Below are 14293 nucleotides of genomic sequence, written 5' to 3'. Positions count from 1 at the left end.
CACAGTATGGGGTGGGGTGGGGTGGGGTGGGGCATGAAGGTCATCTGGCATCAAAGTATCTAAAACATGATGTTGGTGAGCAGGGACTGGAGTCTTCTATGAGTGGCCATCAAAGGTACAATTATTGGTCTCTCCCTGCCTTAAATAAAGAAGGGAAAAGAAAATTGAAGACACACGGAAACTATTAGTCCACTGGACTAACGGTTAACTGGAACCTCAGCCTCCATGACCCTGTGTCCAGAAGGACTAGAGTGCCTTGCAATCAGTATGAACTGCTCTGAAAGGGCTAACATTAGAAGGTCCTGGACAGAATGGGAAAAAACTGTGGAACAATCCCCCCCCCAAAAAAATCTTAAAAAGACCAGGCTTACTGGTTGAAAATGAGAGTTGGAACCCCTGAGACTATGGTTACTCAGCCTTCAGGAATTCACCCTCATGGCTCAATGTTCAGCCAAACAATAGACAGGTCTGTAAAAGGGACATTGGGAGGGAGGTATGCACATCTTAAAATCATCAAACATTTGAGATCAAAAGGGCAGCATTTACCCAAGGACAACGTTCCCAAAGGAAGAAGGAAGAACAGCATGGGAAAATCAGGAAGGAAGTGGGGTAAGTGGAGTTGCACGGTGGGGGATTGCAATCAGTGACATGAAACACAACACAACGTGTATGAATTGCTGAACGGGAAACCATTGTCCTTTGAAAGCCCCCACCCAAGTCACAATAGAAAAAAACATTGAAAGAGTGTTAGTTACCGTCCAAGAAGGACTAATAAATGTTTTCTTAAATTCCATTACTATTAAGGACTTTTTCTACTGATTCCAGGATATACCTGTACCTTACAAAGTGGAGCTGTAAGAACAAAAGGCAAATTGGAAAGGCAGGCTATGGATCAAGTTCAGCCTTTCTGGATCACATCAAGTGCAGCTCGTTTCGTGCCACAGAGTGTGTGGGATGCATGTTTATAAATCAGAGCCTCGTGGCAGACCAGCAAGACCACTCATCTAGCACCAGAGCCCTGGGCTGGCTCCAAGGCTGGCAACTGCCAGACACAGGACTCCGAGCGACCCAGAATCTATGTCGTCAGCCCCTCTACTGCGCAACGAACAATCAGGACTGAAGGAACTTTCCAAAGTCCTCCCAGCTCTAAAGTTCACACGTCCTAATTGTAGACACCCGAACTATAAAAACTTGGAGGCCTGAGAAATTCAAGTCTGTTGCCGCTGATTTTTAGTTTTCCTGTGGTCGGTGCTGGCTGCCCCTGAGCTGGTGACCTAGGCACAGTGGGACCACACGCTTCTCAGACCTGCACTCTCTTCACGCTGGGCTGTGATGCACGGGGCTTCCGTGGCTGGTTTTTGTCCCGGATTTCCAGGTCTTTGCTTCCAAGTCCGGAAGCTCTGCAGGAACCTGTTCAACATCTCACTCAGCTCCAGGGAAGCCTCCACGGACGGGCAGGAGGGGGCCGCTCCAGAGGCACACTGTCTGGGAATGAAACTTGAATGGAAGCCGAGAATTCGACCGCTGAGCCACCACGGCGTCCCCTCGTCTATGGGTCACTGCTTCCCAGTCTATTCCAACGATGGCCACTGGACGCTGCGTTACGAGCAGCTCAGCCGGCCATGGGCTTCCAGAGGGAATCCCATGCTGCCCGGCTACGGCTGCTCACGAGGCAGTGCGCCAGACCATGGCTTGGTTCAGGCACAGCTTCGTGCTCAGAGCAACCTGCTGCTTTTCAATGCGTTCAAGAGGTCTTGTGCAGCAGATTTACCCAACGTGATAGTCAGTATAACAGAGTCTTCTGGCTCGAATTAACTTTAAGGGCAGGGCTGCAAAAAGTTCACGGGAAACTTCGAATGAGACACTTTGAAGCCCGCTCGTACAGTGAGAAAGGAGAAATCCAGGACCCTGATACGTTAAACTTGGAAACTCATTTGAACGCCCGACTTCAAAAGGGTTCCTTGCAAAGAGTAGGTGGCAATGTTCTAGAGCAAGACTACTCTGGACAGGTGTAGACAGTGCTGGTGACAATAGAGTGAGACGTGTTAGAGACTGTCAGGCAGTGCTGCAAGCCCCAAACAGCTGGCCAGCCGGGCTCCCACTGACCACAGGGGGACAATCTGCTCTGCTGGAAAAGCAACCGCTCGTCTCTGTAAAGTCCGCGACAGGCTAACTGCTCACAATAACCATACACAGATAACCCATTAAAATGCGCACAAACGTTGCAGTGAGTAACGGGGATGCAGCGGGACATGCAGAATTATGCCCACTGATCCAGGAAGCTGGGGGGTGCTATTAAAACATGGGTTCTATTGACAGAGACCAGTCCCTGGAAAAGGACCCCATGCCTGGCACGGGGTCAGCGGAAAATGAAATGGACAGGGGAGCGCTCTGCCACAGTGGGCTCCAGTGCAGCCACTGCTGGGAGATGGCACAGAGCCCCCGGGTGGGGGGCTCACTCTGTTGCACGTGCGGGGTCCTGCGCCGGAACTGACTGGATAGCACCTAACGTCAGCAACATTTACAGACTAGACATATGTCATACCTGTTTACATGCTACAGGGAGAAGAAAGACCAGGACAGGAAACAAAGGAAGTGACCCAACACAAGGCAGTGCCGAGGAGCACAGGTGCTCGTGAGAATAACCAGGTGGAAAAGGGAGTTTAACACGATGGGTCACACTCCGTCATCAAGCAGAGACGATCCAGAGGCGCACACACCCTGGGTGATAAATCAGCAAAATGGCCTACCAAGCTCTGAACAGTGCAAATCCCCCTTCTCCTGACGGATGGAAATCTCTACGGAGCCCGACTAATTTCAAGAAAATATCAAAAAGGCATGCAGAAGCTTTTAAGAATGCTAACAGATCAAACCAATACGTCGTCATGACAGGCAGTGGGCTGTGCAACACTGGCCCAGCGAGAATCTGGAAGCCAAGCATTTCGGGGTGTTGGGGGTGCGGAGACATGTGGAGAGAGAAGATTTGCAAATAAAAACCTACTTGAAAGTTATGCATTTAAAAAAGGTTTGATTTAGCAAGTAAAGTTCACCCTCCCCAAAGGAAACCCAGTCTGATGTCCTGCGGCAAGGATCTGAATTGTGTTAGGAAAAGAATCCCAAACCAGTTAGAACCTTGCACGTTCTGATCATCAGCTGATCAGTCAGAAACTAGACCTGTAACTGCGGCAGACATGAAGAGGTGTTCTTCTGCTTACCATGTTAATTCTCTGACAGTGTCAGAATATTATTAAATGCAAAGTCAGTAGTTTGGAACCACTAGCCACTCCAAGGGGAAACGATGGAGTTTTCTACTCCCATAACGAGTTACAGTCACCAAGGGCTCAAGTAGAAAGAAAATGTTTTGAAAATGACGATGGTGACATATGTACAAATGTGCTTGACACAATGGATGGATTGTGACAGACTTTTAAATGATTAAAATATATAAAAATAAAAAGAGTTACAGTCTCAGAAACCCACAGCGGCAGCTCTACACTGTCCTGTAGGGTTGCCATGAGTCCGCATCAACTCAATGGCAGTGAGTGAAACCAACCACCAAATTACACTCAGTGCTGGCAAGTGGACTCCGACACCCAGCAGTTGTGAATCTTTGCGGGAGTTCTGGAGGAGCGGTTGGTGGGTTTGAACTGCTGACCTTTCAGTGGGCAGTTCAATGTCTCACCCACAGCACCATCCAAGGGTGAGTCAAAATGAAGTGTATGAATCATGAAACAATGAGGGAAACCCCCAGGTGGGTCTTTCTGCATAGGGTCAAGAAGGCGTGGGACGGGGACCCAAAAATTAGTTCTGTTAAATCTGTTGAAGAGAATTCAGCTTTATAAATCACATTAAAGTACTTAAGAACTCTTTTAATATTGATTCTAAATGTAAAATTGGACATCACATAAAATACAAGAAATATTCTTCTCTATCAGACAAGGCCTCCAGACATGAAAGGAAAAGCAACCACAATGAGTAGTTACATCTTGTGAGTAAGGCCCTTTAGGGGACTGAGCTAGTTCTCTTTCATTGCCCAGGCTTTGTAACATTCCGAATGAAGTCACACAAGGAAAATATGTCAAACACGCATATTAAGTCCAACCCCAACTCCAAGCCAAACCTCACTGCTGTCAATTCCAACTCATAGCAACTTTATAAGCCAAGAACTATCCCATAGGGATTCCCAGTCTTTTCAAAAGCAACCTGCGACATCTTCTTCCTCTCAAACGCCAGGACTCCTTGCACACAGTCCAAAGACATCAAAATAGCGACCATGGCTTTCCCTGGCTGTAGAGATCCAAAACAAAACGCACTGCTATGGCGTCGATGCCCACTTGCAGCGCCCCCACAGGGCAGGGGAGAAATGTCCCCTGTGGGTTTCCGAGACTACATCTTTATGGGAGTAGAAAGTCTCGTGTTTCTCCTATGGAGGGGCTGGAGGTTTTGAACTGCTGACCTTGCAGCTAGCAGAAGCGTAACCACTATGTTGCCAGCACTATGTTATCAGGACTGTGCTGCTGAGATACAGATATCGGGTGGTCTTTTTTTCTGACACTCTTTCTGAATTGTCCAAGGTTTTTTTGTTTATTTGTTTGAATGAGTAAAGTATGATAAGCATTTCTTTGCAAAAGAACGAGGTCCCCTCATTATTAAGGTGTGTCTGCCTACCTTAGGTACAGCTTGGGAATTTCCCATGGGGCTGCTGTGGTGACAGGAATTGGAGTCTGGGTTGAACTTAAGCTGACAAAGGGAGCAATCAAAGTCAGGCCAGGGGCCTGGGGCCTGGAGACTGTGACAGGGGGAGGGCCCGGCCCGGAGAAGGGGAATGCAGGGACCAGGAGGACCCAAGGGGGCAGCCCAGGGGCTCTTTCTTCATCAGCTAGTTCAACCCAAGGCCAGAAGGGAGAGCCCAGGAGACCACTTGGCAGGGCCCCTGGCAGGGGCGATCTTGACCTCTGTAGATTGGGTCAGGCCCACAGGCAGGGGGCAGCAAGAAGGTGACCCCTGGTAGGTAAGCTTAACTCCCTGGGAGACCACCCCCTCCTGGCTTCTGAGCTGCCTAATTCCCTACCAGGTACTGACAAGTTTCCACAGCGGCCAGGTGGCTGTGTGTGCAGGCAAGAAAAAATGGCTAGAGACATGCTGTGCAGTTCTAACCATGCAGGGGAGCTCTCCACGATTCCTGCTACCCCGCTGCCACCGGGGCCTGCCCAACACAAGACTGGCTCATTTCAGTGACTGGCTGCCTCATTTCAACATCATAGCAGGAAAACTCCTTCATAAATATATGTAAAACGCTTATAAAACTTTATAGACACCCAAGCACGTCACAGTTCCCTACTGAGAGGCAAACCCAAACACCTGAACTCACTGCCGCCGAGTTGATGCCGATGCAGGGCACGGTAAAACGGCCTCTCCGGGTTCGCCGAGGCTGGAAGCCTCGTCTTGCGACCGGCTGACTTTGGGTTTGGCAGCCCGGTAACGCACTACACCACCAGGCCTCCTCGGTCACTGAGAGGCCGCCAGGCAACGCATCTCACCCAACTGAAGGCCAACGTTGAGAAGAGGGAGGAGCGAGGGGCTCTTGGAGGGAACGCTGTTCACCAGAAGGCAGTCCTTCCTGCTTTCAAAGATGGGGTCACGCTTAAAGACCGGCGCTGGGCAATGGTGTGACCCAAGGGCTGTCGAATGGGGTGGTGGGGGTGGTGGAGAGCAGTGGAGACTTCCCTGGGGAGAGACTGAATAACAGGGAAAACAACCCCCTGCCCCTGGCAATAACAAACAAGAAGGTGCTTTTTCCTGTTTTACCAAGCTCTGCAAGCCAAAGGAGACCCATGGCAGACACCCGCTGGATTCGTGGTTTCCCCAGAAAGGAACGCAGCACGCTGCTTTTACGTAAGCAGTTTAACATGCAGTCCCAGGTGCCCACTTCAGGAAATCAATGGAAACTAATACAAGACGCCCTCTGATGAGCATGATGGAGATTAGCAAGGTGATGCATGGATAGGATAAGGGCACTAATAAGGGGGTGGGGTGGGGGGGCTGGCTTAGCAGATCACAAGCACGGTAGTGGTTTCAGCCTTAAGGGACACTTCTAAGTCCTTGCAGAAAAGTTGGTAAAGAATGTTGGGCAACACATTTAAAAACACGGCTCAAAATAAGCACTTTTGCACAAGCAGCGTGCAAACAGCCTGCTGGCGTTAATGCTGCTCGTTGATGAGAGGGGTGCCACAGAGGCAGGTCCCCACCACCCCCAGTTCTAAATCATCTGAATTAAAAATAAAATAGAAACATTGAAAGGCAAACTCCATTTGGACTACATTTCTGGCAACTTTCATTTGTCAAAGTAATCTCCAAAGAACAGACTGGAGGGAAAATGTCCAATTATGTGACATAACCCAAATCTTTCTCCAGAAGACCTGTACTGCAATGAATTATTGGAGAAACCCTTTTCCTTTGGAGAGGAAAAGGGCCAGGAAGAAGTTAAAATAAACCTCGAGGCAGAGGGAGCTGCCAGCAAAATGCTGTGAGTGATACAAACACAAGGCAGATGTTCTCAAGCGAATTTAACATGGAATTAAGCTTGAAGCCTTCCAGTCATTACCTGCGTCCACACGAGAGGGACGCACTGGACTTCTAGAATCCTTTCATACCATCAGACGAGTCACATTCTTCTGAACCAAAAGTAAAAAAAATTGTGAACTAGCAAGATTTGAACATTTTCAAAAATGCAATTCTTCACCGATTACCTTGACACATGAAGGTGCCTTGAGATGACCGATTAAAAATAGCTTCTGCCCTTCTCGGGACACAAATTCTATTGGTCAAAAGAAGCCACCCTTCTCTTCAATTTCCTTAATCATCGGACAAGTATCAAACTGACGTTAACCACTAAAGCTGCTCATCTGAGGCATTTCAGCTATAATGGCAAACTAGATTAAACTCAAGAATATGATCATTATTAGAATTGGATTCCTAGAAGCTGCTGCTTAAAACTTTCGTTAGCACACTTTAAGGCTTTCTCAGCTATTTCCTGGTTTTCTACGTCTGGTGTTTTTTTTTTTTTTTGAAAATCAGAAAAGCAGTTTCCAAGTTCAAGAAGGATTTCTCTGTGGCAACTTAGTCCAATAAAAAAAATTCTTCAGATTATTAAAGTAAAGCGGGAGATCTGTTTGAAAGCTGGAGTGTAGTGATGCTCGACTCTACCTCCTGGGGGGTTTGCGGTTCTCCTACCTCAGTGCGTGAATGCAATAGATCATTCTTGGTATGTTTTTCCGATCATAGACATCTGTGGTTTCGGGATAAAATATCTGGGAAACAAAAGAAACGATAAGTTCATTATGGTTTGCTTTGCACCGTTATTTTAATTTCCCCCAAGAACCCCTCCTTTGACAGTCTTTGTGACGAAGCCCCCAGTACATGTCTCATCTTGCTCTATGGACGGTCCACTCACTGTGTCCTCTGCCTGCCAGCATCCTTCCTGGCGGCTCAGAGGAGAGTGGCGGGCTGCATGGCCTGCCAGCCCAAGAAGACTGACTCGGCAAGACAGGCTAGCTTAGCTTCAGGCCACATGGTGAGAGTCCCGGAAGGGGGGAGGGGTGGGGGGGGAGATGGGAAGAAGTGAAGGAGTTTCCAGAGGGGTTAGCAGAGCTGTCTCACTCATGTGACTGCTTAGAGGCCCGGTGAGCCTGAGAAGGGTATCTTTATTGGGCCCCTCTATTACACTGTTGAACAATAAAAACGTGGCTACATAGTTGTATAAATTTTGTGGGTGTGCACGCACACTGACACCCTCGGCTTCCCCCTTCCTGATTGAGGCAAGACATCCTCACTAAACGAAATCTGGAAAGCATGGAAAGTACAAAGGGAAAAAACGACTTATAATCCCACCTCCCAGACAGGCACTTTTTATTAGCATTTTTGGTCTATTATATTCTTCCAGGTTTTTTTTTTCCTCTTTCCTACACAAGCCTCTGTTTATTCATGCCTGTGTATAAAAACAAAACTTTATATATTCTAAACATGCTTTAAAAGTGAAACAGGACACAGTTATGCTCCATCACCTTCACAAAGACATCCTTTCTAAAGGATGCCTATAAATGGTTCTTTCATATTTCTGAACCACAATTTAACCAGTTCCCCAATATCTGAATATGTATTTCATGCCTGATTCCCACCCACCCCCCCGCGCTCCGTATTTCAAATCACCATAATGCACATCCCTGAACTTTGGGAACACTTGATTATTTCTTTTGGATAAATGCCTAAATATGGAATTATGAAATTGAAAAATATGAACATTGAGAGTTTTTTTTAAATAAGCATTTCCATATTCTTGGTAAACTTAAAAGAAAAAGCCTGATAAGAAAGAGATCATAAGGTGAGGCACCAAGCTTCTCTAACCCTAAACACCACGAAACGGACCATCAAGCTGGCAGCTTCAAAGAATAAGATACGCATATCAGCATTACTCACTTTCAACCCATATTTTATAAAACTTAACATAAAAAAAACAAGAACAAATCATGTGCCATATGGTAGTAGTTGATATTCGGACACAATTTTCTATTGGAAATGGCAAAACAAAACAGCAAGAAATAAGCCAAGTTTCCTAAGCTATCAATGGGAGCAATACAATTAACTATAGGAAGAATGCCAGCAAAACTGATGGCGGCCTGAGAAGGCACTAAGAGTACAAGGGAGGCAAAAAGATGGCACCCAAGGTGGGCTCAAACCCACAACCCTGGGATTAAAAGTATCAAGCTCCACCAGCTTAGCTAGCCCGGCAGGCAGGTGATGATATTGGATACTGCATAACCAACTAGCATCACCCCTCTCTTGGAGGCACGGTATCGGTCATAGTACACGCTCCCTTGGGGTTTTTGTAGGTGCAAAGCAGTGACTGGAATGTTTCATCTGTATTGGCTGATTTGCTGCTGCCTTCTTAGGGATGAAAAAGGTTCAAACATTTTGTACCTTAGGGGATTTCTCTTGGGACTAACTTGCTAGTTCTTTAACCAAAAAAACCCTGCAAACTCACTGCCATCAAGCCAAGTCTGACTAAAGCGATCCAATAGGACTGTCCTACAGAGTTGCTGTGAGTTAGAATTGCCTCGATGGCAGTGAGTGAGATGTCACTGCAGCATAATTCACAATAGCAAAAAGGTAGAAGCAGCCTTACTGCTCATCAACAGACGAATGGATAAACACGCTGAGTGTACACACACAAAGGATTACTATGCAGGCGTAAGAAGTAATGATGAATTCTCAAGATACCTTATAACATGAATGAATCTGGAGAGGATTATGCAGGGTGAACTGTCTGTCAATCACAAAAGCGGGACTATAGGATGACCGCAGGATTCCCAGACCTGGACCAGGCTAGCGCGACATCCAGAAGCAGCATTCTTTGGTGGTGGTTAGGGGAGGAGGGAGGTGGGTGGGAAGCACTATCACTGCGCATGCTTGAGTTTTCAGTTCTTCCGTTGAGGATTCTGAAGAGGCCCTTTCATGTTTTTTGTTCAGTTCTTGTGTTTCTCCTTCCTCGGGCAAGAAGGCGTGCTACTACATGAACAGACTCCAGTCTGCCAGATCCTTGTCCATGGCGAGGTGTCTGCACCCCAGCCCTTTGGCTGCCCTGTTTAGGTGATGGTACAAGAAGGCTTACCTTAGGCAGACCAATAGACTCCATCGCTCTTAACCACTGGACAGTATTATCCGTGTGTCGGAAATGAAGGCCGGACCGCTAAGAGAAAGGGAAAAGGACATCACACAAAAATCCAAGCCAGTTGTTATAGCTGTTTCTTTTTACTCCCCATTACCAGGATCCTCTCCCATGGCGCTTCTCCTGGCATAGAATTGTTTATGTTCACATAAAACAGCTAGAGACAACAAGAAGACGGGACTAACTTCAGCAACACCCGACCTCTTCAGATGGATGGACCGAGCAGTTTCCACAAGTACACTCATCCGAAATGATTCTCATTAGAATTCTCAGAGAAACCCCGTAAAGCCAATCACATGCCTAAGGACGGTTCATGAGGCATGTGTGCAGATGTGCATGTACGTGTGCCTGCATGAGCAAAGGCTCAAAGCTGTCACGATTTTGGCAATTAGGGCTGAGTTGCCTATCCACTCCTGAAGAAAACACAGAATTAAAAAAAAACACGAATTTTTTTCTTTTTACAAATGTAATAAGATTGGTCCTGAAAATAAGACAAATAAAGACGAAGACAAAAACCTTCCCACAATCTCAAGCTATTATTAAAAACTATCCTCCTACAAGTTAACCCTCGCCTCGGCCTGTGGAAGAGAGGATCCTTCGATGAACACACCCCAAAGAACATCTTTTTACTCATTAAATAAAAATGTTTCTATAGCTTTCATCTTTGTTCTCATTAGACAGTGGTTTTTTTTGGGGGGGGGAGGCAGTCTATAAATATAGGATTCTTGCCTGTACCTCACTCAGTCATATCATGCAATGAACCATTAATATAGTTAAAGGGATATTGCATTTGCACTTAGTTACCTGTCCAGCCCAATGTTGGCTCTTTATTTTAATAAGGGCACACAGAAGAAAGCAAGGTCAAATTCTATCACATAATTAACTTCCGTCGGTAGAATGTCAGGCGCTGTCCACCCTCTGAGAGCTTCTACAGCTAACATTTCATTGAACAAAAAGTAGGTTTGCTGCTGCCAGCTCTTGTGAAGTACAAGCAAGTGAACATTTGGCAGATTCTTATGCCATTTAACAAAGCCCGTGCCCTGCCTACCACCTCTGTCATAACACTCTTTCCCCCCTTCTTCTTATACTGTGCACAATCCATAATTATACATGCCCTTACAGTCTGTGTCTCCAACTGTAAGCGCCATGAGAGCAGGGCCACGTCTGTTCTGCTGACCACATGCCTTTAGTGCTTGGAGCAGAGCCTGGCACACAGCAGGCGCTGGCAAGTACCGTATATACTCGTGTATAAGCCAAGTTTTTCAGCACATTTTAAATGCAGTTTTTGTGTTAAAATTAGGTGCCTCAGTTGATATTCGACCCGGCTTATACTAGAGTATATATGCTATTTGTTAGACAGATTAACAGTTTACCCTACAGGTGTTTCTGTCTCAGAGTAATTCTGCCTTCATCCCCTGTAACTCCTATGAAGTCCTTGGTGGAGAAAAGAGTCGACACACTCGGCTGCTGCCCCACAGGGGGTGGGGGTGGGGGGGTCAATCTACTTCCCAAACAGTCACAGCCACTGAAAACCCATGGAGTACACTTCTAGCCCAACACAGATGAAGTCATCATGAGTCGAAATCGGCTCAACCACCATTCCTTTTATTGGTGCAACGGTTGCCAAATCTCACTGCTCCTAAGGGGAGGGGGGGTCCCCTGTAGGTGATGATTAAGTGTGCTGCTTTGGGGATCCCAGCTAAGAGATTCTGACTCAGTAATCTTGGATGGGATCTAGGAATGCACACAGTGTACATGCATCCTGTCAGGGAGGTTTGCAGGTTTGACCATCACTCTTCGGAGTCTGGGCACACTGTTAGACCCCAAGCACGCTGGATAAGTATTGAATAAAACAAGGAAGCAAGGGAGACCTACCATTCCTTTGTACACCCAATGCCTTTTTGCCAGGCACCTACTATATAAAGGGGTGTAGAGGGCTATGCATTGTGTTAGCCACAAGGTCAGCAGTTTAAAACCACCAGTTGCTTTATGGGAAAAAGAGACTTTCACTCCCCTAAAGAGTGACAGTCTCAGAGACCCACAGGGGCAGTTCTAGTCTGTCCTATAGGGTCTCTATGAGTCGGAATCAACTCAATAGCAGTGAGTTTGGAGTTTATGGAGTTTGTTTTTTTTAACTAAGGGCCAGACTCGACACTGTTCACTGAGGCACTGGTAAGGAAGGGGTCAACCCTGTTCCTCTGCAGCTTGCTGAGATACATCGAAGACAGGCATCAGCACCAACTGCAGACCTGGGGTGAGCGGCAGAGGCAGCCAGGGGAGGATCCTCACAATTAGGAGGCTGACCCAACTTCACCAAGGTGTCCCATGGGATGGGACAGCACAAAAGCTCCCCTTGGCTTCAATGATGGTTGCCAAAGCCATCCGCGCCAGGACTGAGCCTGTCGGGGCTCCGGGGCCGAGCTTCACTGTGGGGACAAGCTGCCCAAGAGACGGGTACTATGTTACGGCCTTGGCAGCCTTGGCAGATGCTGTGACGAGAGCCCAAGTCGACAGGATTCATGGTTTCCAGATGGCACGTTAGGAGGGTCGGCCTGGGCTCTGGGCTCGTGAGTGAGCGTTCCCTTGTGTCCCACAGCCCCATGATTTAGGGCTCTTTGGAAAGGACCACATGGTGGGCTTTCGTCCTAAAGAACAGGAAGTTAAGGTGCCTGCTCATGAAGACAATCTCTCTTCATTTCTGTAGAAGAAGGCTTTAAAACAAAGACACAAGAAGACCTGGAAAATCACGGGGAAATTTCCATCAAGGGCACTGAGTACTCTCAGGGATTTAATAAAACATAACACAAACCCCACTTTTTCTTTCTTTCTTTCTTTTTTTAATAATGTAGTGAATTAATGGCAGGGTAGTTCCCATGTGTCCTGTGTTCCCACGCCACGGCTGGCATCAACCCCCCTCCTTCTGCCACTTCCCTTCGCCTGGTATCGCTTCTTCTGCTCACCCGGCTCACCAGCGGCCTTGCGGGCTGCCACACAACACCGTTTCCCCTCTCACCATCTGCTCCGCTCGGCTCCTTGCTGGGGCCCGACAGGAATTTCATTTTGTAACACAATGCTGGCAATTTGGTTGCCCTGCTCCTATCTCAAACGTGACCCAAACCAAACACCAGTTGCTATGGAATCAGCTCTGCTCAGGGAGACCTCAGGGGTGTCCCAGAAGTGTGCTCTAGAGGATTTTCCATGGCTGATTCCTTAGAAATCTTAGACACCTGTGGGTGGACTTGAACTACCGACCTGGCGGTTAACATATGACCTGTTTCTACCATTAAGGGGCTCTTCCCAAATAGTACTCCCGGCCGCCAGGTTGATTCTCACTCACAGGGACCCTACAGGGCAGCGTAGAACTGTCCCTGTGGTTTTCTGGGACTGTGTAACTCTTGAAGGGAGGAAGAAGCCTCATTTTTCTCCCGCAGTGCAGTTGGTGGTTTCGAACTACTAACCGTGTGGTTAGCAGCTCCAATGCATAACCCATTCTACCACCAGGACTCCCTACCAAAAATCATAGGTTGGTTTAAACAGTGTGGGCGGGGGTGGGGGGGTGTGTCTCTGAAAACAAGAGGAAAGAGTACTGTTTACATTGCCAAGAGGGAGTCCAGATGGGGACTAGGAAGCATTTGCATGTAAGGTGTGTGCTGTGTCAAGAAGAGAAAAGAATCAGCCCAGGCGGCTCATCAAATTCTGTGCCAAGGTCCAAGACTCCCAAGAGGTCTCTCTTTCTGGGACTGTTTCTTTCTTTCTTTTTTAATGCTTTATTAGGGGCTCATACAACTCTGATCACAATCCATACATATACATACATCAATTATGTAAAGCACATCTGTATATTCTTTGCCCTTATCATGTTCAAAGCATTTGCTCTCCACCTTAAGCCCTTGGCATCAAGTCCTCTTTTTGCCCCTCCCTCCCCGCTCCCCCATCCCTCATGAGCCCTTGATAATTAAAAAAAAAGTTTTTTTAGCTTTTATTTTTTTAATAAATCATTTTATTGGGGCTCATACAACTCTTATCACAATCCATACATACATCAATCAATTGAGTAAAGCACCCTTATACATTCGCTGCCCTCATCATTCTCAAAATTCGTGTTCCATTTGGGTTCCTGGAATCAGCTCATTTTCCTTTTTTTCCCCTCCCCCTCTCTTGCTGTTCCCCCCTCCCTCACAGACCCTTAATAACTTATAAATTATTACTCTATCCTATCTCACACTGCCTGCGTCTCCCCTCACCCACTTTCCTGTTGCCCATCTCCCAGAGAAGAGGTTACACGTAGATCCCCGAGATCAATTCCCCCTTTCTATACCCCCTTCCCTCCCGGCGTCGCCACTCTCACCGCTGGTCCTGAGGGGTTCATCCATCCTAGATTCCCTGTGTTTTCTGGGACTGTTTCTTACTGTCCACAATTCCACACAGAATCCCACCAACCCCCTTTGCAGAGCTGGCTGCGGCCCAGCCAAACTGGCCCTTCTCGCTGCTGAGAGTTGGAAGAGGGGAAGGGACCGTGGGACATTCTACAATTCTCCTCTGAAGACAAATCTAGTGCAGAGGGAAGAG

At 47.2% G+C, this 14293-nt stretch overlaps 1 protein-coding gene across 1 annotated transcript in view; it reads right to left on the bottom strand.

Moving 5' to 3' along the window:
• Positions 1 to 14293, bottom strand: part of IQGAP2 (IQ motif containing GTPase activating protein 2) — a 326459-nt gene that overhangs the window by 153562 nt on the left and 158604 nt on the right. Inside the window, exons 4-5 of the mRNA XM_075541193.1 lie at positions 9668 to 9745; positions 7234 to 7310 (exon numbers count right to left, since the gene is read on the bottom strand). Of these exons, the coding sequence (XP_075397308.1) occupies positions 7234 to 7310; positions 9668 to 9745 (155 nt within the window). The remainder of the gene's footprint in view (positions 1 to 7233; positions 7311 to 9667; positions 9746 to 14293) is intronic.

Source organism: Tenrec ecaudatus, chromosome 2, assembly GCF_050624435.1.
Source record: "Tenrec ecaudatus isolate mTenEca1 chromosome 2, mTenEca1.hap1, whole genome shotgun sequence".
Lineage (NCBI taxonomy): Eukaryota > Metazoa > Chordata > Mammalia > Afrosoricida > Tenrecidae > Tenrec > Tenrec ecaudatus.
The sequence above is the reverse complement of the archived record's forward strand: the minus strand, read 5'-3'. Positions and strand labels throughout refer to the sequence as shown.